This window comes from Equus asinus, chromosome 6 (genome assembly GCF_041296235.1).
Source record: "Equus asinus isolate D_3611 breed Donkey chromosome 6, EquAss-T2T_v2, whole genome shotgun sequence".
NCBI lineage: Eukaryota > Metazoa > Chordata > Mammalia > Perissodactyla > Equidae > Equus > Equus asinus.
This window is the reverse complement of record NC_091795.1, coordinates 100,062,459-100,085,653: the sequence shown is the minus strand read 5'-3', so window position 1 is coordinate 100,085,653 and position 23,195 is coordinate 100,062,459. Positions and strand designations below refer to the sequence as shown.

The window sequence follows — 23,195 nt, the reverse complement described above, 5'->3', positions numbered from 1 at the left end:
TTTGGAAAGTTGACTGAATAACTTCAAGACATGAACTAAGGCATGTCTTTAAATATTTGCTATTTATTTCCAAGGCGATTTAAATTTGTAATCTCTGATTTATATGAATTTACAGACAAAAGGAACAAACTCGCCTTTTACACGTTGCAAGAGTTAATCTTCCCATATTTATTAGATGACCCAGAGAGTCCTAAAGCAAAAAAGAGGAGGAAATACTAGGTACCTCAGAAAACTTAGATTAACCTGTCTCTAACAGTCTGTTAGCTTGCCTTGAGAAACACCAGATGAAGGAGAAGGCCGCCAAGCATCCTCGCATGATGACAAAGTCCACGGCTATTTCCCTCTGCGGTCAGTCTCAACTAGGTTTAGGATGCGGGCAGAGCACCGAAGGAGAGTTTGGAGAGGTTCTAAAAGGAAAAGACAAAAACCAACACAGACAGCACACAAAACACACTGTTTCCAAGTGAGAGACACAGTCTAGTCTCTCACCGCCACCTCACACCCTCACTTTCCACTACAGAGCAATGAGAGATGCTACAAGAAGACGAGCAATGGGGTCCAGCATCTACACTCGTCTGCCTCACACCCTCACTTCCCACTACAGATCAATGAGAGATGCTACAAGAAGACGAGCAATGGGGTCCAGCATCCACACATGTCTGCCTCACACCCTCACTTCCCGCTACAGAGCGATGAGAGATGCTCTAAGAAGACGAGCCATGAGGTCCAGCATCTGCACACGTCCGCCTCACACTCTCACTTCCCACTACAGAGCGATGAGAGATGCGATAAGAAGACAAGCCATGGGGTCCAGCATCTGCCTACTTCTGGTGAAGGCTCTGATCAGGACACGCATCTTCCAAACCCAACACCACAGGTGAGTCTGGCCAGCTCACTATTAAAAACTATAAGAAGAGCAAACAAAACCCCACACGTACAAACAAAGAAGAGTGGATAAAAGCTGCCATCAAACAAAAAATAGGATTAGAGGATCTACAAGTAAAACCAGAATGCCCAAGTGTACTTTCTTGGCCATTACGCGAGGTGACTGCATGTCCTGATCTGCTGGACAGGCCAGCAAGATTACCACCACACCCCTTTTGCTCGTGATTTGCTCCATATCCCAGTCCCCGTGCCAGCCTTGGGCACGCCTTCCTGTCTGTCAACCTACCCTTGGCTTCCCAGCTCTAGTTCTCTCACCTTATTCCTTTCATACACTTGCCTTTTGTCCTGTAACTTATATTCATGTAAGATGCTTCGATAAACAAACCAAGTCTTTTGTTTTCTCTAGGGTGGTGTAAAACCAAACACTGAACAAAGCTCCCTCCTGAGGAGAAGCATTCTAAGACGCTCACGCAGACTGTCTGTAAACGAGACTGCATACTGAGTGGGGGCCCCGTCAGCGAGGAAAGCTACCATGCATGGGGGCCCCATCAGTGAGGAAAGGTACTGTGGATGGGGGCCTGTCGGTAAGGAAAGCTACTGTGGATGGGGCCCGTCAGTGAGGAAAGCTACTGTGGATGGGGGCCTGTCGGTGAGGAAAGCTACTGTGGATGGGGACCCGTCGGTGAGGAAAGCTACTGTGGATGGGGGCCTGTCGGTGAGGAAAGCTACTGTGGATGGGGCCCGTCAGTGAGGAAAGCTACTGTGGGGAGGGCAAGTTCCCTGGTATCTCATTATCTATCCACAGTGACACATCTGAAAATAACCCGTTACTTTATGGTAGCAATCCTACAACCACATGCGTCTGTAACAGACCTTGGAATAACTGGAGTATGCAAAGTGCAATAAAAGGAGAAATTCCATTTTATCATGGATCATCACCATGGAACTAGTGCTATCAACACAAGAAAATAACCTAGAATTCTGCCATACTGCTACTCTAAACTAAGTTTATTTCTTTGTTCATAAAAATCATCCACTTTTCTACTTTCTCACACTCCACCAGTGAATTTGGAGGACATAAAATTATATTAACAAGTCAAGACCAAGCAGCTATAGCTAATATAAGTGTGCTATGTTCCTTCAAAATCACTGAGACAAAAATCTAAGAAAAGGGACGGCTCTGTAAATAAACCCGAATAAAAAATCTAAACTTCTTTGAGGCCCGTAATAGCAGGAACAATGGTTCTAATTTGGCAGGTTTCACGCTGATCAAACAAAATACCTACTTCTTGTCTTCAGTTAAATGACTCCACAATGAAGGATTCACACTCTGGATTCTGGCACCTGGGGTGAGGACGGCTCGACGGACACTAGGAATTCTTAAAACAACCTCAATGTGGAACTAATTTAAATTCATACAATCTGCCCATCTTATCTATTGCCCACAGCCTTGTAGGGTGGGAATGGGGGTGCCTTGATTCCACCAACAGGGTGGTACAACTCCTACAACGATGGAAACCACCACAACATGACACGCACGAGGCAGCTGCTTGAAAATAAACATTTCAGTACAAAAGAAATAAATGCTCATGTTGAGATGATTCGCTCCAATTCCATTCTAAAACTCATCAAGTTTACTATTTTACTGAAAAAGGGAAAACCTTAAGGAAGAAACATATCTATTAAGTCATTGGTGATTAAGTCCCTGGTTACCAGTCAAATTTTGAAAACCATCTAAAGAAAGAATGTAACAAATTATTTCCCCAGCTTATATCTCCCTCTCTTAAAACATACAGATATGGCAATCTAGTTAATTTCTTCTTGCTTGAAAATTCACAATAGAACGCAGGATAGCCTCTCACGAGTGCCACACAGATTACGAAAAAAAGACTTTCCCTGAGTTCCACCATTACATCAAGAAGCATACTGATCAAATCTGTGGATGTAAAAGTTCTTGGTGGCTGTGCCATGTGGAAGATTTCCAGCGACAACTGCGCTATGTGCTTCCTGGTACCCCTTTCTGAGATGAGTCTCTGCAACTTTTGGCCCTCGGTGACTTAGTTATTAAAAGTCTGTGTTTATTCTGACATCTCCCACCTGCACAAACTTGCAGCTCCATCAACCAAATGACTCTATTTACAGTCAGACAAACGGCACAGGGCAGATTCAGGCTGGACATGAGGGGAAAGGTATTTTTTTCTTTTGGGGGGAGGCTAACATCAGTAGTTAACAGGCTAAGGGAACGCTCTGTGGTGTATGTGCACAGCTCCACAGAAATAAGCACTGTGACATCTGGAATGCAGAAGTGGAAAGAGACCTGTTCATAGAGCAGAAACACAATGGCGCTCACCACCGAGACCTCTACTCCTCAGAAGCTTCCCTCCGGTGGGAAATGCTGGAGGGTCGGCATCTATCGCAATCTTGGGGCAGATGTGGGTGGTGAGGGACACACCTGTACTGGCCAACCCCCGGAGCAGAGCTCCGTGCCAGAGCCACCACTGTCCTGTCCTCCAGCCCTAGAGACAGCCAGGGCAGAGCTGGGACCCAAATGATGAATTTGGGTCCTCTGAATGATAAATTTGTGCCAGCCCTAGTCCAGAGGTCCCAGCCGCTCCTCCTCAAGGCAGACGTCATCCTGACCCATGGAGGAGAGCAGGCTGACTGCCCACAAGCTCTGCACCCCTCTCCTCGGCCAGTTCAGCAAGTGCAACCTTCTGCTCCCTGGGTCTTCCTGGCAACTCAGAGAGAGCTTGAAACCAGAATATCTTTTGAAATAAAATTCTGAATAGAAGTTGGGGCTTTCCTCTTCTTCTCCTCCTCCCCACCCCTTGGTTTTTAAACAAAAGAAGAAAAACCAACTATAGTCAAAAATTCTCATACATGGAGTTAGTACACCTTCAAGTTTAAACTTTTAAAATTATTTAAACCTCAAGGTTAAATAATCACCAATAAAACCTTACAAAACAAATTCTCCTAAACTCTTCCATTGGATACACTGGTATGTCTCTCTGTCCAACATGTTCTGGGAAACACCCATGTGGTTCATAAGAGGATTGAATGAAACATACTTTGAACCATATTATTTAAAGGAAAGGTGGACTAAAATCTTAGAAAAGATATGAATTTCTCCTGTAACATAAATGACTATCTACACTTTCTGCACCGTACGTTCAGATTTTCGTATCTGAATCTTCCTAGAGTAAGTCATATCTGCATATTGCATTTTACTTTTTTCCCATCATCACCCTTTCTCACTTAATTTAATAACATTTACATAGGGCAAGGGAGACTCTGACAACCACTCCCCATTTTACAATGGAGACTTTAAACAAACTTGAACGAAGAAGACATTTTAATATTATCCTATAATACCAGAAGATTGTTCCTTTCCTACACAAAAGAAGGGATGTTAGGCATCCTTCTGGGCTTCTTTAAAGCTAATGGACAACTTCAGTGGTGAGCTAGGACCCAGGGAAACCGCTGCTGGGTGCAGTTTTAAAAACCTCACATCTTCGTACATCTAGGCTGGGTGAAAGCAAAGAGCACATCCACGAACCTTGTAAAGTCTGATAAATCTTCAGAGATGGCGCTTCATAATCACTGAGAATTGTCTACCATCATTAACAGTAGAATCGTATCAAAGGGTCTCTGAAAACTTCAAACATATTTTCTTAATTATCCTCAACGACAACTTTCGCAAGATGTCAAGGATAACTATGAATTTACTCTGTAACATTCACCTAAGTCAATTTCCACTGTTCTATCCTACTGAACTAAAAAGGAGGAAGACAAAAAGAGACATGAGGCCAAATCCTTTTTTTTTTCCTGGACAAAAGACCTCAAGTATTCGGTGGACCCACACTCACTGCTCTTCTTTCACCTCCTCTCCAGTCTCAACACCACGGTTTATGCCGTTTTCTTTCTTCTAATCATAATCTTAACAGGTACACCCACTTTCCCAAGTATCCCTAAATACCTCAGACTGCCTAGCATTTCAGTTTGATATTTATCTCTACCTACAACAAAGAACTTTCCCCTCAAGAGCTGGCTTAGGAAGCAAGGTCAGCCGGCCACTGTGTGCAAGTGTCATGGGCATTTGGAACGCCATTAGAGAAATACTCAGTGTGTCCAATGCAGTGGGGCTAACCCCAGCCCATCACGGGCTCCTCCACACTCTGGGTGGTGGCGGTGTGAGCGGGGAGGAGGCTGCAGTGGGGCTAACCCCAGCCCATCACGAGCTCCTCCACACTCTGGGTGGTGGCAGTGTGAGCGGGGAGGAGGCTGCAGTGGGGCTAACCCCAGCCCATCACGGGCTCCTCCACACTCTGGGTGGTGGCAGTGTGAGCGGGGAGGAGGCTGCAGTGGGGCTAACCCCAGCCCATCACGGGCTCCTCCACACTCTGGGTGGTGGCGGTGTGAGCGGGGAGGAGGCTGCAGTGGGGCTAACCCCAGCCCATCACGGGCTCCTCCACACTCTGGGTGGTGGCGGTGTGAGCGGGGAGGAGGCTGCAATGGAGCTAACCCCATCCCACCACGGACTCCTCCACACTCTGGGTGGTGGTGGTGTGAGTGGGGAGGAGGCTGCAGCTAACTGTTGTTAAATTTGTTTCCATCCCTTGAAAGTCTCATTTTCGTAACTTCTCCTTTAAAGGAGATTTCCATCATCCATGAAACACAGCAGTTCGTGCGACTACTCTCGATGCACCACTTGGGCAATGGAGCACACCAAGAATATACTGGAGTTTCTATTATTTTGACTTTGCTTCCACTTGCTGGCAGGGAGCATTAATCCTCAGCTAAGGTGCATCACTCTTTAACAGCTGGAAAGCCTCTTCATCATCAAAGGGCGATGGAGAACCATAAAATTACCCTGTTGTGGCTAATCAGCCCTGGAGCCAACAGCGATGAGGGTGCACTGCGGAGACTCGACCTCACAGCCTCACGGTGAGCTGACACAAGAGAACGGCACTCTCAGAGAATCATTGTCTCCTTCCTCCCTCCTCTGTAGACTTCCTAGAAACTTCTCCTTTATCAGGGCTCCCAAAGCCGCTGGTATGCAGAGGAGACAGTACGTGCAGTGCCAGGGGGCAGCAGAGAATCTGGTGGGCCTGCAGCCCCCTGCTCACTATCGATGCACATACCACATATGTTGGTAAAACGCATTACCTGTCAGGCTAATCACCGACCCACGGAGAAGCCTACTCCTTTACAGAATGACCACACAATGCAAAAGGGAGAGCTGTAGAAGGCTCTTCAGAGTCCTTCCTCACTCACTCCTGAGAAGCAAAAGTGTCAGCTACGTGTGTGACACGGGATTAACTCTTCTCCCCCTTTTACCTCAGCTTCTTTAACAAAATAAGGTAGAATTTTATTAATTTTACTTACTCATCTAGATCTCATCTTATTCCAGAAAGAATTTAAGGCAGCTAACAGATATAACCTGAAGTACGATGGGATGGACACACTGAAAATGGCTGAAACACCACAGTTTGGTAAAAGCATCCCCAAGGTCAGTCCAATGCCCATGCATCCAGCCGTGGCTGAAGGGATGTCACCCCAGGAGGCCTCATCTGAATGATGCCACATGGCCATGTCCCAGGTGAGGTGCTGCCTGGGCAGAGCAGTGGTGCCACTCACTTCAGTGCTCAGGCACAGCGCACAGAGGGTCACGAGTTATTACATGGTTTATTAAGGAAAAAGGTATGTGGCACTAAGCAAGTACGAAAGAGAGGCCCTGCATCTAATGAATTTAGAGCTGGAAAGAAGATCTGAGATCCCTCACCATCACCCCCATCTCACACATGAGAAAACAAGGCCCAAACAGACATGACTCGCCCAAAGACAGCGAGAACAAGCTACAGATCTGCGGGCAGGGCCCAGGCCCACCTTTTCTTCCACAGTCACCACACACTGCCCCAAGGAGCAAACCAAGAGTGGAGAGGAGAGAGGATGCTAGAACATAAGGTGGCTTTGTTATCTGAAAAATGAGGAATTCTCCTAAAAAAGCACAATTTATTTATATCATCCAGAAAGAACTTGCTAGGAGATGTGTGAACATTCTTAAAACGTATTCTGGTGAAGATGTGTTTATACTCCCAAATCAGAGTGTGATGACTACAAATGGGTCCTTTTGCTTATTCAGAAGGGAGGTAATTCTGGGGGCATGTGTGGGGTTCTGGGGTCAGACCGCCTGGCTATGAATCCCAATTACACCATTGAGGAGGAACTAACCCTGGATGCATTCTCTTTACTCTCTCTGGACTGCAGGTACCTTATCGGCAACAATCCCTACTTTATAGGGTCATTGTGGGAAATAAACAAGGAGAGGCATGTAAATCCTCAGAACGAACCCATAGTCACGGCTCAACATCATTACTGTGGCTGCAGTTCATTCCTTGTCTCTCTCAAACACACAAGTGCCTGCTGTGTGCCAGGCACTGTCCTTGGTGCTGAGGATGCAGCCTGTAAACTGACAAGGCCTCCGCCCCAGGAAATCAACCTACAGAGAAAGAGAGCATGAAAGCAGAGAGTGGAGGGTCAGGCAGTGATAACTACCATTAAGAGAGATAAAATTGGGTAAAATGACAGGAAGGCGTGGGTGGGGTGGAGCAGTGATTATTTAGAGAGAATAAGAAGTGATACTGAGCCAAGACACTGACAGCTCTTTCATCATCACAGGAGCTAGGTGGCGCGGGCATGGAAGGCCCCTCTAATTCAGCCAGGGACCTGCATCCCCACAGAGTAGAACTGAGAGAATTAGGCCAACAAGGGGCTGAGAAGTATGTCACACCCACCCCTTTGCTGCCTTATTTTTATTACGTATCCTAACTAATATGGTAAGTACCACAGAGATCCTGCCATGGGACCATCATGACAACTGTGCAACATTATCTCCTTTTCAGGAATAACAGAAAGAAAAAATAAACAAACAGGACTACATCAGTCTACAAAGCTTCTGTAAGGCAAAGGGAACCATCAACAAAATGAAAAAACAATCCACCAACTGGGAGAAAATATTTGCAAATCATCTATCTGATAAGAAGTTAATTTCCAAAATATATAAAGAATACATACAACTCATCAACAAAAAAACAAACAACCCAATCAAAAAATGGGCAGAGGATGTGAGCAAACATTTTTCCAAAGAAGATTTACAGATGGTCAACAGGCACATGAAAAGATGTTCAACATCACTAATTATCAGTAAAATACAAATCAAAACTAGAATGAGATATCACCTCATGCCCATCAGAATGGCTATAATTAACTAGACAAGAAATAACAAGTGTTGGAGAGGATGTGGAGAAAAGGGAACCCCCATATACTGCTGGTGGGAATGCAAACTGGTGCAGCCTCTATGGAAAACAGTATGGAGATTTCCCAAAAAAGTAAATATAGAACTACCAAGAGATACTCTACTTCTGGGTACTTATCCAAAGAACATGAAATCAACAATTCAAAAAGATACATGCACCCCGATGTTCATCACAGCATCATCCACAATAGCCAAGACATGGAAGCAACTCAACTGCCTATCAATGATGAATGGATAAAGATGTGGTATATATGCATACAATGGAATGTTACTCAGCCATAAAAAAAAAAAAAATCCTGCCATTTGTGACAACACGGATAGACTCTGAGGGTATTACGCTAAGCAAAATAAATCAGATGGAAAAAAGGCAAATACCATATGAGTTCACTCACATGTGGAATATAAACAAACAAACATATAGACACAGAGAACAGACTGGTAGTTACCAGAGGGGTAGGGGTGGAGGGAGGGAAAAAGGGGTTAAGGGGCACATATGTATGGTGATTAATAAAGAAACTAGAGTATTTGTGGTGAACAGGATGCAGTCTATTGCAGAAACTGAAATATGATGTGCATCTGAAATTTACACAGTGTTATAACACTTTGAACAATGGCAGCAATTCCAGAAAAACAGCATTCCAAGGTGAATTTGAGAAGGACAGTTTAATTTGGATGGTTTAAATATCAACAATTAGTTCCTAACAAGTTCATAGGTGTGTGACACAGGGATATGATCAGACGTAACATTTCCCTCTGACATTCATTTCCCTGAAACACACATGGACAGGCATGGCTTGCTTTTCTGAAGGCACATTTGATGGAGTATTTGAACCTAAGTGGGCAGTTGGGCAAGCAGACCAACAGCCCCTCCCGTAGCTTTGCGTTCATGCAGAGAGTTCCCTCCTCTGAGCACACACATGCTCTTGCACCCAGACACATACACGTGCAAATGTTTGCTAGGAAATGACGTTACTGTTTGAAACGTGGAACTCTTAATAGTGTCATGTCATTTGCAGGGACATGCTCTGCACTCAGGGGGTCCAGACAACCCCACCCAGGGACTGTAGGACTCTTCATCTGCGTGCCCTTACTCTGCAGGATGGTGCCTGACACGTGGGCAAGGAGAACTCACCACTGCCCTAGCGGCAGTCTGACAATCACGAGCATACACCTACTACAAACTAATACACAAAAGGCCTTCCAGAGCCACGAACCACATGGGCCTGCGGCTCTGCTCTCCTCCATCACTCAAGACCCACAGCTGGTGACGGAAACTGGCATCAGTCCCAGCTCCAAATGTCACCTCCTAAGTGAATCCCTCTTCAATTCCTCTAGTAAAAATTAATTACTCCTTCCTCAGGGGGCCTGCAGCACACAGTTCATAATGATTTCAGTGAATGCACAGCCTACCCTGTGTCTCGGTTAGATGTTTACACCATGGGTCTCCCACAAGAGATCACGACTCCTTGAGGCCGGGTCCCCCGACCTGTCACCTTGGCGTCCCTGGAGCCTGGCAGGTGTGAGTAGCAGGTGCTTAATAAGTATCTGTTGGATTAAATTTATTTAATTGGTAGAGCTGACTATGACAGAATTGACTGTAGAGGAGATGTGGCTCTCTTTCTCATGCACACACACACACACAGAGAAATGTTACTGTATTAAATGAAACAATAATCACTGTTGTATTTGTAAACACCCATAACAACATTATGTTTCCACAGTCCCTTCTAGAAAGCACGGCTTCTTGAATTTGCTGAGGCTTCAATGACTTGAGAGATGAGCTGTGAGCGTTCTGAGGAGGGTCCCTGGGTACCACAGTGGGTACAGCAAACCCTCCATCACAACACACAGGCAGCGACTGGCCAGGGAGCCCTAATGAATGGTGGTGGCATCTCTCTGCCCTCGATACTGCACGTGACATTTGGGGGAAATAAATACAAGATGAAGACATGGCAGGACTGGGGACAGCAGCACACATGCACAGTGCATCCATATTTAGTCCACAGAAGAAGAATTATAAGCTTCCAGCCTGAAGTCACAGTGTCTTTACAAGCTAAGAAGCAACCTGACACAGCAGTGCCGCACAGGGCCCGCCTGCTGTCATCCTGGCAGGGACTGGCGCAACACTGACTCTGGAAGAAAAGGAAAACGGACGCAGGCCCTTCACTATACATGCAGCAGGGTTTCTGTAAATGTGGCGAATCTAGAAAACAACTGGGACTACAAAGAAAAGCAAGCAAGCAAGCAATTTATACCACCATTTTAAAAGAAAGGAGAGGTTTCAGTGTGCACCACGGCTTCTGCAGTGTGAATCTGCACAACTCCACACTGTCTAACCTTCAGGCTCGTGCTGGGCGTATGAAATATGCAGAAGCCTACCAGGCCATGCTGCCGTGGGCTGTGTTGTCAAGGTGACAGAGCAGCTCCAGGGTATGCGCAGTGCTGGATGAATCGTCAGGGGACTCGTGGCTGCCTGGTTCCAATTCCTTCGGCATCCTCCACACAGCCGCACACGTCAGGACTTTGCTGTCTGAAGCTAAGCAACAGAGGATAATGTCAGCAGAGCATGGTGTGCGGCACATTCCGCAGACAGCGCACCAACACCCACCCAGATCCAGAGGCAGGGCACATCTGCTCTGTAAAATATCTAACATTGCGGGGAGCAGAGAGAGCAGAGAGAGGGCCATGGGCCCGGGGTCAGCCAGCAGAACATGCACTGCTCACAGTCAGCGACCGCTTAACCTGCTGCTTCCTTGTTTGAAACCATCTTTCTGTTTCAGAAGAAAATTTAATTTCCTCAAAATCGATTTCCTTTCATTCTTCTTCAAACGTTTTTCAAAACAGCCAGCAAAATGGGAGAAGGGGTGCACTAAAGATATACAGTCATGCGCCGCTAACAACTTTCCGGTCAACGACGGACCACATACACGACTGTGGTCCCATAAGATTGGTCCCACACAGCCTAGGTGTGCAGTAGGCTATGCCATCTAGGCTTGTGTAAGTACAAAATATGCTGTTCACACTATGATGAAATCACCTAACAACGCCTTTCTCAGAACGCGTCCCTGTCATTACGTGACGCACGACTGTAGTCACCACAAATGCAGCTCGGGTCAGTCTAAGGTTGGCACTGAACGGATTTTTCCTTACGGTTCTGTGAGAGCATCGTACACAGGTACTAATAAGCACCCTGAGCAGCACTCCCTTTGGAAACAGTGTCCAAGGTGGTGAGTCTACAAGGCCCCGCAGGCTGAGCACGCATGGCGGTCTGGCCGCGCCCTGCCTTGCCTGGCAGAGAGTAGCCCAGTGCCCAGTGTGACACTTTGCACTGCTCCACCAGCCACACAGGCACAGCGTCTCCTCCAAACATCAGTATCCTTGCACGCTCCTGCTGGTGGCTGCCCAGTAGCCCCTCAGAGTCCTGATACTCTTGATTTTTAAGATGTTCTGGGAATATGTGCATTCTTAGAGCACCCTGAAAAGCCACTTCATGGATAAAGAGACCAAACTTAGATGAGAAAGCCTGGGGTCACTTGTTTCCAGGGAACGGGCCAGGCTCTGGGTCTCTGTCCCTCTAGAAAACTTTTCAATAAGACAAAAAGACAAAGACACAAAAATCAGATTTAATATTAGGTGATAAAAACTGAATCATAAATTCCTAAATCTAAATGCTTTCAAGTTTGCTTTCCAGTTAGTTCCAAACTGCATATGTGCTAATAAACATCTTCTCCTTTTAAACACGGCATTAATAAATGACGATAAAACAATGAACAGTTTTCAACGTTAAGATAAAAAGAATTGTAGAACAAGAAAGAACACCTCGTGAGTACTATTTCCTACACACAAAATAAGAAACAACAAGGGACCAGACGCTGCATTAGAAAACGCCCCACTTATTAGCTACAATGTCCTTCATTCTGAACACCAACAAGTCAACCAGGAAATACGGCAGCAAAGACCACGGGCAAAACTCCTGGCTTCACGGGTAACATTATTATTACTGTGATCACCACGACTATATAACAAGTGGAAGGATAAGGAATTCAACCGTGGCTTCCGGATCCAATCTCAGTGCTCAGGTCATGCACCTCGTAGGGTCTGAACGATATGGAACCGTGGCTAAAAGAAAAAGAATCACGTGTGCCATATATATACACTTAATGTAACATTTCCATTTTAACTATGAAAATGTAGCACACAATGGCTTCTGTCTACATGAGAAATTAATTTTTTGCTGAAATTTTCAGTTACATAGTCTTTTTGCAGAGCCTCTGAGATTGGCAATGGCACTCTCAAAAACATGAGAATAACCAAAGAGAGAACTGGCAACTTTGAGTGGAAAGAAGAAATGAATGCCGGAAACTTTTACCCAACAGATGCACAGGTTATACTGATCTTCCCAAATGACAAAAAAAGAAATGTCTAATCCGAAAAGTGATGGAACTAACAAAAGTGAGACCTAAACTGTGGCTTTACTGCAAAATGAATGAAATGCACAAAATGACAGAAGGTATGGGATAGTAAAAATAGCTATTATATGGAAAAAATAACTAGTGGCAGATTCCCCTTGAACAAATTCCTTCTTTGGAGAATTTGGTTCAGGTGTCAGGAAAATAGCTCTCTTCATGTAACCGCCTGCTCCCCCAGCAAATGTAATAGTTAAAGGTGAAATATTAAATGCTTTCCCCTTGAGAAGAGGAAGGAGACAAGCACGCTTTGTATTACCACTTCTAGCTAACATTATACTAGAGGTCCCAAAGACTTCAGGATGGCAAGGAAAAAAAACAAAGGTATAAGAATAGAAAAGGAGAAATAAAAATACCATAACTTGCTAAGGATTCTGTGTGTAGAAAAGTTAAGATAATCTAGACTATACTATTAGAAATAAAACGGAATTTAGCAAAATTGTAAACACAAAGGTGATATATAAAAATCAATTGCATATTCGTAGATTAGCAACAAAAACTTAGAAGATGAAATTTGAAAAAATATCAATACTAGCATTAAAAAATCAAATATCCAATAATATCTCAAACTAAAGATGTGAAAGACCTGTACATGGCAAAACATGCTGACAGACAGTACAGACCAAAATAAATGGACAGGTATACCACGTTCATGGATTGGAAGCTTCACTACTGTAGAGCCCGTGAGCCTCAATCAAAGTTCACCAAGCTCTTGGGTAGAAATCAACAACCTGCTTCTGAAGTCGTAAAATTTACATGGAAGTGTAAACTGCCCAGATAGGCAAGAGAGTCATGAAGAAGAAGACTAAAAGTGGACGATTTACAGATCCGGTGCCAGTTTAGCACTGGTACACAAATAGATAAACAGCCCAGAGAAAGGAAAGGAAGCCCAGATAGACCTTACAAAGACGGTCACTTGATTTACAAGGAAAATGCCACTGCATTAGAGTGGACAAAGGATGGTCTTTTCAATAAAAAATGCTGGATAAATTATATATCCATATGAAAAAATGAATTTGTATCCTACCTCACAACACACTCAAAAAATCCAGATAGACTGAAGATCAAAGTGTAAAAGATAAATAACACAAACTTTTTCTAGAATACATAGTAGAATATCCTCACAACCTCGGGAGAAGCAAAGATTTCCTAAACAGGGCAGAAAAAACACTAATCACAGAGGAGAAGATTGACAACATAGGCCTCATTCAAATTAAGAACTTCTATTCACCAAAAGACACTAAACTGCATCAAAATTAAAGACTTCTGCTCTTGGAAAAACATTGTTTAAAAAATGAAGGAAAACTGGGAGAAAATATTCATAATACATATGTCTAACAAAGGATTTGTATCCAGAATATTTAAGGAACTCTTACAACTTAATAATAAGACAAATAACTCAATTTTTTTAAATGGGCAGAAGACTGAATCAGACACTTCACAAAAGAAACATATAAATGCTCACAAGGTCTGAGACCTAAAGTGTCATCACACCCCGTTAAAGTGGGGACATTTGGGGGCTAGCTAATAAATGAATTCCTGGACAAAGCCTGGTCACAGTAGATCCACTGGGTCTGTGGATCCAGCAGGTGGTCATTTCCATGGTCCATGAATGCAAAATGGAACCGACATATGGCAGGTGGCAAAATGCCCCTATTGGGTCCGTGGTCTGTGGGGTTAGTGGGAAGGTCACGTGGTAGCCTCTGACACTGGCCTCCCATCCTCACCCTGTCAAAGAGCAGTGGAGACACGTGCCTACTTTAAGGGTCTAGGGCATGAAGGGCTGGGGCCTTGTTTAATTCGCTGTCTGGCCTCTGCAGAAAGTGACTGGGTCCTGGTCAATGACTGTGAGCTGGTATAAACTCAACTCAGTGGAGGCCCCACTCACAGCTGTGGCGCCAGGAACCAGATATTCCTACATGGTCCTGTGTCCCCAACAGGAGAACACATGGCCCTGGGAACCAGATACATCCTACGTGGTCCTGTGTCCCCAACAGGAGAACACATGGGCCTGGGGTCAGGGGTGAGAGTAGGACTGAGCCCACTTATCACCATTCCCCAGGACCCCCAGGGCTCTATGTTTCCTGTGTCCCCACTCCTGGGCTCTGCAGGGTTGGAGGTCCTGATCCCCAAAGAGGGTGCCCTTGCCAGGGACACAGCAAGGATCCCCTCAAACCACAAGTGACAACTGCCACCTTGGCCACCTCTTGTCCAGGGACTGCAGGGAGTGGAGTCCCCACCTTGGTGGAGAAGAGGCTGCTTCCCGACAAGGCAGAAAGTGTGCAGGACGCAGGTGTGCGCTGAAGCAGCTTTTGTCTCTGTTGCCCAACCACGAGTGGGCCTCAGAGGGTGTGTACAGTTAACCAGGGCTCAGGCTGGGGCCCCCTAATAGGAGGACCACTGAGAGCAGCAGAGGGGACAGCTGAGGGAGGGGGGACTTAGGGAGGACAGTGGAGGAGAGGGATGATGGGTCCAGCTGTGGTCCTGAGGCCAACTGCAACAGTGGGCTGTAGCTCACGCCACTCACCTCCTCCTGGTGAGTCCCCACTCAAGAAGAGAGGCCCCTGGGGCCCTGGAGGGACTGAGAGGAGAACAAGGTCTGAGTGGCATGAGGGTTGACTATGGCAGCCATGGAGGTGCCCCTCAGACCTCCCCTCAGGAAAGGACATGCAGGTCAGCTGCAAGCAGTGCTGCCAGTGGACAGCCTCCAGCTTCCAGCCCAGCAGGATCCCCCTCCCTTTCAAGCAGAGGCCATGCTCTCCCAGGCACCCCCACTAATGGCCAGGCGTGGCAGACACAGCGACGCTGGCTACAGCGGCCTCCGCAGGCAGCGGAGGCTCCGTGCTGTCTGCATTGGGGTCTGCAGCTCTCTCTGCCCACCCCGCCTCCTCTACTTCCATCTCTCCCAGCCCGGCCAGCCAGCAAGCCCACTGCACCCCACCCGCCTCAGCACTGTTTCCCCCCACAATGAGGGCGATCACTGCCTGGCACTTTAGACACATGTTTTACTCACATTTTATCATTTGTTTTAAGAAATAATCTTTTATTTTCAATAAATAACCTCAGTCTCAAAACTTAAAAACAGGGCACCACTCTCCTTACTTCATACTCCTGCTATACGCTATACCCATGCCCTTTGCCACATGACTACAGCCCTTCCCACCAGGGGGAAATGCTTCTTCCCTATTCTTGGCTCTGGTTTAGGCCCTACTGCTCGCACTGCCAATGGGATGTCAGCAGATGAGAAGCAAGCAGAGAAAATGGCCTGGACAGCCACTGTCCACAGAGGAGGGACCCAACTTGCAGCTTGGAACTAAGCCCAGACACGTCCAGCGTAGATCAACCAACCTCCAGCCAGCTTACAGATAGTAAGAGAGAAATAAATGCTTCTGGTGTGTCCCTGAGGTTCTGTGGGTGTCTGTTATGCAGCAATAAAGTGACTTACAAAATCATCCAGCACTAACTATAGTCATCTGTGTGTGTGCTTGCCTCCATTTGGTTATGAAAACACACAAAGTTGAGTCAGATACAGACGCTGCCCACAGGATGCAAACCCAATCAGATGGTTAAATCACATGAGGTCAGGATTGGAAGGTGCCCAAAGAGAGATCCAGGTACAATCCTAAAGCAAAGAGGGGTGCCTTCCCTTGGGGAGAGAATTATGAGGAAAGAGTGTAGGGAAGAGGCACCATTTAACCTAAGTTCCGAGGAAGATCTGGGCACATGGAAATGGACGCAGAGGCATGCCAGAAGTAGGATTAAGGGCCCAGAGGTCTGGGAGGATAAAGAATGGCCAAGAGTTCAGTCTGGGATACAGAAAGTGAGGCCATAAGAAATGAGACTGAAGCCCTCCTAGAACCAGACCGGGAAGGGTCTTGAAGACCAGAGGGGTGATGTGGATTAAGGCTGCCCCAGGTAGAGAAGCCCAAGGTGACCTGGCCTACATGCCGATCTATACCACCTGGTAGATTTTTATGGTATGAATTAGGGCTGCCCCAGGGAGAGAAGCCCAGGGCATCCTCACCTACATGCCGATCTATATGACCAGATTTGTATCTAAAGTCGTACGACCACACAATAACCAGACCCCATCTGCACTGAAACCATTTAATGACTTTTTACATCATCTTTTCTTTTTCCAGTAAAAATAAGTCACGTACCCATGCCTTATAAATTTAGCCCTAACCCTCAACTCAGGGCAGCAGCTCTTTACTGCCCATGGGTCCTGTCCCCATGATATTCCGTACTATTGTCTAAATAAAAGAGCACTACTGCCAGACCTTGAGAGTCCAAGAAATCTTTCTTTCGACTCTTCGGCTCGCCGTCCCCGCATCATGGGGAGTGTGGAGTCTGCTCTGCATCATGGTGGGGAGGGGAGGGAGGCTGGTAATTTTGAACGAGGACACAAGTGTCTAGCAGAGAGTAAGAATTCAGTCAACGCAAAAAAGAAACAAAGGCTGAGTGTCGTCTTTTAGACTGGACAATCTGGCGTCAGCAAGTAAGATGGACTGAATCAGAAAAGAGGCTGGCAGAGGGGACACAAGCCAGGAGCACTGACCATGGGCAAGAAGGGATAATGCTCAGGAAAGCACAAGGTGGACGGCTGGAGAAGACCCTTCATTTCTGCATTCTAGAACCCCTGAATGCACACTTTGCTGTGTGGTCCCCATGACACGCGTCTGGCTCCCATGTTTGCTCAGAGGGGACGTGGCCTCCAGAAGTCCCTTGGCTCACCACTGGGAAGCACAAGGCACGTGTCCTGGATGACCTGGATAAACTGTGAACAAAGACTCTGTGGGGTGGGCACACAAGGACACCCTGAACATGACTGAGGGCACCAAAGGACAGAGAGGCCAGAGGGGGACCCCACCGAGCAGTCGCATGCAGACAAACAACGACCATAGCAATGGAACCGTCATCTCTGTCAGCAACGGACGAGCTCATGTAACAAAAACAAAGACCACACCAGGTATGTTTGCAAAATGTAGTCAACCAATACATTTTTCTAAAAATTGGTAAATAAAAGGAAAAAAGTTTTAAGGAGTTTCTGGCGTACAGAAAATTTATTTGGATTTTCTGAAAGATTATAAAACTTTCTTTCCAGAACTTACTCTGACTTCTTGGTAGGTACAAGGTGAGTCCAAAGTCTCTCAATGAAAAACATATACACTAGAAGTCACCCTGAGGAAGACCCAGAAGTCAGAGCCATGTGCACAGAGGAGGCTCCCGCCAACATCACCAACCTAGAAGTGTGCAAAGATGCAAAACTTGCTGAATAAACAGTGCGCTTCAGGTCCAAGGAATATGGTAGGCATTATCAGAATCCCTCCAAATCTTCAGAAGCAGATGAAATTGAAGGTAAACAGTACTGAATAAGAAATGCAGGAATATACCCATCGAGACATGCTAATTGGTTCTGAAACTCTGAGGATTTCCATATCTGTATGAATCTCAACAGAGCATTCAACGCACATCCAGCAGCTATCAAAGAAACTAAGGTGCTTTTACGAAGGAAAACCCAATCTTTAGAAGGAAAATGCTGTAATAACCAGTGAGGCATCCTTCTTTTATCTCTGTTTTTAAAGCTATCCTGAAGATCAGTCCTGTAAGGTAACTGCCTGTGCCAAATGTGTGTAATGACGGGAGCCCGCAAGGGCAGGGCCCGTGGCCTCCACGTGAACCAAGACAACAGCAGAAACCGCAGTGCAGCTTCACCCAGCAGAGTCAGAGCCACGGACATCCGAGCTAGAAGGGCACGCAGACATCACCCGAAATGAACCGCACCCCTTCATCCTACAAAGGAGGAAACTGAGGCCCAGTGAAGTGAACTGCCTTCCCCAAGCTCACACAGCTCATTAGCACCAGAGTCAGAAATGAAATGAAGTCTCTTGACTCACATAACAGTCCATTGCTTTGAAGGAAAAAATACCAAGTTGCGTCTTTAAGGCCAATTTGATGCCACTGTCTTTTACATGTTACCACATAAGCTAAAGGCACTTAATGAGATAAACAGATAATTGGGGCAAATGAATGGAAGAGGCATCCTCGGGGCTGCCAGCTGTACCCTCAGAGCAGAGCGTGCTGCTGCTGTAAGGGATTACTGAGTCCAAGGCTTAGAGGAATTCAAAGGAGATTAGAGCCTTTGTAAGCCTGAATAGCCGCTCCAGTCAGCTCGCTAAAGGGCTAACAGTGCCCTGGCTGGGGACATAATCTGATCCCCAGCTGGAGGGGGAGGAGGCTTCTGGGGGCACTGCAACACAGACAGCACATTCAGAATCCGAGGGCTATTTTTAGAGACTTCAGCCATCTCTGAGTCTGGCACAGGCTGTGCAGGATGAATGAAGTGCAATCCAGTCCACTGGCAATCACCTGACGGGGGAGAACTCGGTGTGCACAACAGTAAGCCGAAGAGCTGTGCCTAAAAGTGCTTTTCCACACAGGCCTTTCAAACGCTTCAGGACAGCATCGGGTGCTAATTATACAGCCTGGTGTGCAGCAAGTCGAGGCTGACTACAGAGAGGGAACAAAGACGAGAGAGGCCTCTCACCGAGCAGGTCCTGCCTGCCGTCTCATCTCCCAGCACTCGTGCAGGGAGCCCCTGCACCCGAGAAGCTCTGAGGGCGGTGGCAGGGGAGATGCCATCGCCAGAACAGGCTCCCTGACTGCAGTGACAAGGATGGATGCAGGGGACCGGCCACGACCTCCAGAGACAAGGCAGGCGTGAAAACGATGCCAGTCAGAACGTTCTACCCAGGTGTACTCTGGCGATGGTTAAGAGAGAAGAGATCAGGGCAGGTACTCAATAGTCCTGCTCTACGTGACCCGCACGTCTCAGGCCTGGGGTGGAAACCTGCCTTGAGTCACAACGGTGAAGAGTCAGGGCCTCTCAGTCAGTTCCTGACCTAGTTCAGACTCAGAGCCCCCTGATTTTAGGAGCACCCCAGTCCCCTGGGGAAGGACCCTATAACAACGCCACAAGAATAACAGTAAGTCTTCCTCGCAGCCCTCCCTAAAAGGACCCAGGAACGGTCTAGGATGGCTGCATTGTGGGGAAAGGGCAGAGTACAGACCTGTGAGAGCTGATGCTGAGCCCGGGGAGCTCCACGCACCACCCGGTCTCACAGCCACACCTGGAGTCGTGGCCCAAACCTGCCTCCCGGAGGGCAGGGCTAGTGGGCCAGTGTGTCCCAACTGTGATGACCTCCCCAACTCCTGAATGTGTAATGGAAGGGACAGACTAGGCCCTGCCAGGATCCCCACACAGCACCCACTCCATGGGCAGCAGGGCCAGCGATGACACGAAGGAGATGGAAGCCTCTGGAAGTCCCCTTCCTTATCAAGACGGCAAGCCAAGGCAGCACAGCCACACTGCTGGGAGGGGAGAGCAGGGATGCCAGCAGAGTCTTGAAAGGCACTGGCCTGCTGACTTCACCAGATCCCACTACACTCACCGCCCGGCCCGGGTGGCAGATCCCACTACACTCACCGCCCGGCCCGGGTGGCAGATCCCACTACACTCACCGCCCGGCCCGGGTGGCAGATCCCACTACACTCACTGCCCGGCCCGGGTGGCAGGCCAAAGGCTCCTGGAGAATGACAGGGACTGTCACAGACTTCACCAGGCCCACGACGCCAACTGTGCTGCTATTTCTGATGTGCTGCCGTTACAGAGGCATAACAACGCAGCCCCTGGCTTCAGACACGCACAGATTGATCCAGCACTTTCAGTCACAACACCAACCTGGAAGGGTCAGCAGCACCAGCCACCATCACCAGCAGGGACAGGGGTTCACAGCCCCGGCAAGCCCACATCAGCACTCTTAGCTCTCGCTCCCCATCAGAATCTCGTCCAGGGTGGGCACACCCTGCCGCTGGCCAAAATGGCCCACTGCCTATTTCTGAGCAGCCCTTGAGCTGAGAACAGTTTTGCATTTTAAAAGATATGAAAGGGGGGCCAGCCTGGTGGTGCAGTGGTTAAATGCACACGTCCCGCTTCGGCGGCCTGGGGTTCGCCGGTTCGGATCCCGGGTGCAGACATGGCATCGCTTGGCAAGCCATGCTGTGGTAGGCATCCCACATATAAAGTGGAGGAAGATGGGCATGGATGTTAGCTCAGGGCCAGTCTTCCTCAGCAAAAAGAGGAGGATTGGCAGCAGATGTTAGCTCAGGACTAATCTTCCTCAAAAAAAAAAAAGATATGAAAGGAAACAAGGAAGAGTATGAGAAAGAGACTGTATGGCGCACAAAACCTGAAAGAGCTACCGCCTGGCCCTTCACAGAAAACAACTGTGCCCCTTCCTGTCTCGGCTCCGAATGCGCCCTTTACACCTGCTCTGTGACAAACCACCCAGTCCTCAAGCATCTCTCCATACTGACCTTCTCAGTCAAGGACTCTGAGGGGCACTGCAGGAGGAAGGGGCTTCTGCAGTGGGGTCCCCTGAGAGGTGTGGTGTGAAGGTGTCCAGTGAGCTTGGACCCCGAATAGGCCCAAGACCCCCATCCCTCTGTGATCCCACTGCCTGGGCCTGCCAATAACCTTTCCATGGCCCTCTCAACACAGAACCCGACACCCCGAGGCTTCCTGCCCACACCAGCTCCAGAAGGCCCCACACCCAGGCCAGCATTCTAGTTCCTTCTGTAGGCCCCTGCATGGCCCATCTGCACCCTGCCCACAGCCCCGAGGGTTCCCATCCCTTCCGCCCTCCCAGGGCACACCACACCACCGCCGTGACCTGCACTCAAGGGTGGCCGACTGCCTGCCCAGCAACTGCAGACCAGCTCCCGCCTGGCCAAAGCAGCCAACCTGTCTGCTGACCAGCGGGCTGAGCCACACTTTCTCCAACATGGTCTGCCCCCCTGCATGTCCCCCTCCTTGAGTGCCCCACTGAGTCCTAGGGACCAGAGTGAGCTGCCTTCTGTCAGGTATCAGTTACTCTTCTGTCATGGTTAGTAATTCCCTATCCCAAACTTCCCTACTGGCCCTGCTGCCTGGTTTCCAGTCCGTGACCCAGACCACACACCATGACGGCATCCAGACACCGGATCACATGAACAGGACAGCCTGCTGCCTGGGCCTGCTGGTTAAGAAGCATCAGGAGCCTCAGACGCCCGCGTAAAAGGAGGTGCAGGGGTGCGGAGCAAGGCCATGGAGGTCCAAGGCCACTGCTCAGTGACATTCCCCAGGCTCTGGCTGGTCATCTGGAGCATGCTGGGGTATCTTCGTCACTGGCGGCCTAACGCTTGGTGGCAACATACGACACACTGACCATGGGGCTCTAACCCAGCAATCTGTCAGGTTGCCAGCTGAGTGGAACTTGGATCAGGAGAGGTTCTGCTGCAGGTCCAGGCATTAGGCACCCCCACTGGTACTCAGAGTGTCTGAGGCAAATAAGATTGCTGTACGGAGCCACTGACGACCCCGGGTGGGAGGGTCACAGGCCAGACCTAGGGTCTTGTTGCCAAGCAATGCCTGTTTTGCATATAAGTGCTCTGCTGTCAGGAACAGCTCCTGGCAGCTCCTGAACCCCAGTAGGCACGAGTGGACTGCCTAACCATGGGACACAAGTACTACACACCCTGAGTACAGCGCATCGTGAAATGGGGGTTGTCCAATCCACCAAGCCATAAGGAGAGGCAGACACATCTAACACCGAGGGGGAATTTTGTTTATTCCAAACAAACTGGGTACAAACAGGTCCTGAAAGCACAGCAGGTTCCTAATCCAGTGGCCACATTGCCTCTACTCTGGGGATACTCTTCTGATCCCATAGGAGGAACATCAGCCCTCAGCTTACAGATGAATCTGCCCAGACACCGCGCCAACCGGAAGTGCCTTACACAGAAGTATCTGAAAGGAGACGAAACCCTGAGCATGTGCCTGGTGGTCCATGTTGCCCCAGGGGGTAGATGGTCAGAGACATGATCAGATTGGCGTCTGGAGAGTGGCGTCCATCCTAGCCATGTGATCCGGCTTGGAAAGATGGAACAGAAGCAAAGCAAGGAAGGATGCAGGTGGACTGCTCAGAACAAGTACAGAGCATGAGTCTATCTGCTCCCATGAAGGCATTTCGTCTACAAAGGAGGCTCCCAAGAAGACCTACTGTAAGGGCACCAGCCATTCCTCCAGCGCCCCAGTGTGCAGTGTGTGCTGCGCAGGGCTCCTTCAAGCTCCTGTTCCAGTAACATCCCCTGTACCGTCGGACCCTCCACGTAGGGATGGAGTCACTTCCGTAGTAACCAAGATGGATGTCACGTCAGCACCCCCCTTGCTGCCTGTACCCCACTTTGCTGTAGTGAATCCCCTCTCCCAAATACCTGATGTGGTTTCTTGACCCCGACTGATAAACTCACCCAGATGTCCACAGGGATGGCAGTATCACTCATCAAAACGAGTCATTCAGAGGAAACCACAGTTTAGACTGTGCTGCTTTTGAGATGCTCAAGAGATATCTAGGTGAAATGGCTACTCAGGTAATTTGATATTTCTATCTGAAGCCCAGGATGGAGGTAAAGGTTTAAGATTATTTTTC

General features: G+C 48.0%; 1 protein-coding gene across 6 annotated transcripts in view; it reads right to left on the bottom strand.

Moving 5' to 3' along the window:
- Positions 1-23,195, bottom strand: part of EIPR1 (EARP complex and GARP complex interacting protein 1) — a 135,895-nt gene that overhangs the window by 34,914 nt on the left and 77,786 nt on the right. For 5 of the 6 annotated variants that reach the window (XM_014866799.3, XM_070512666.1, XM_070512668.1 and 2 more), the window contains one exon: positions 10,580-10,736. In XM_014866799.3, the coding sequence (XP_014722285.1) occupies positions 10,580-10,736 (157 nt within the window). Of the gene's footprint in view, positions 1-10,579; positions 10,737-20,187; positions 20,296-23,195 lie in introns of those variants that run through there. The other variant, XM_070512670.1, reaches the window with a different exon arrangement.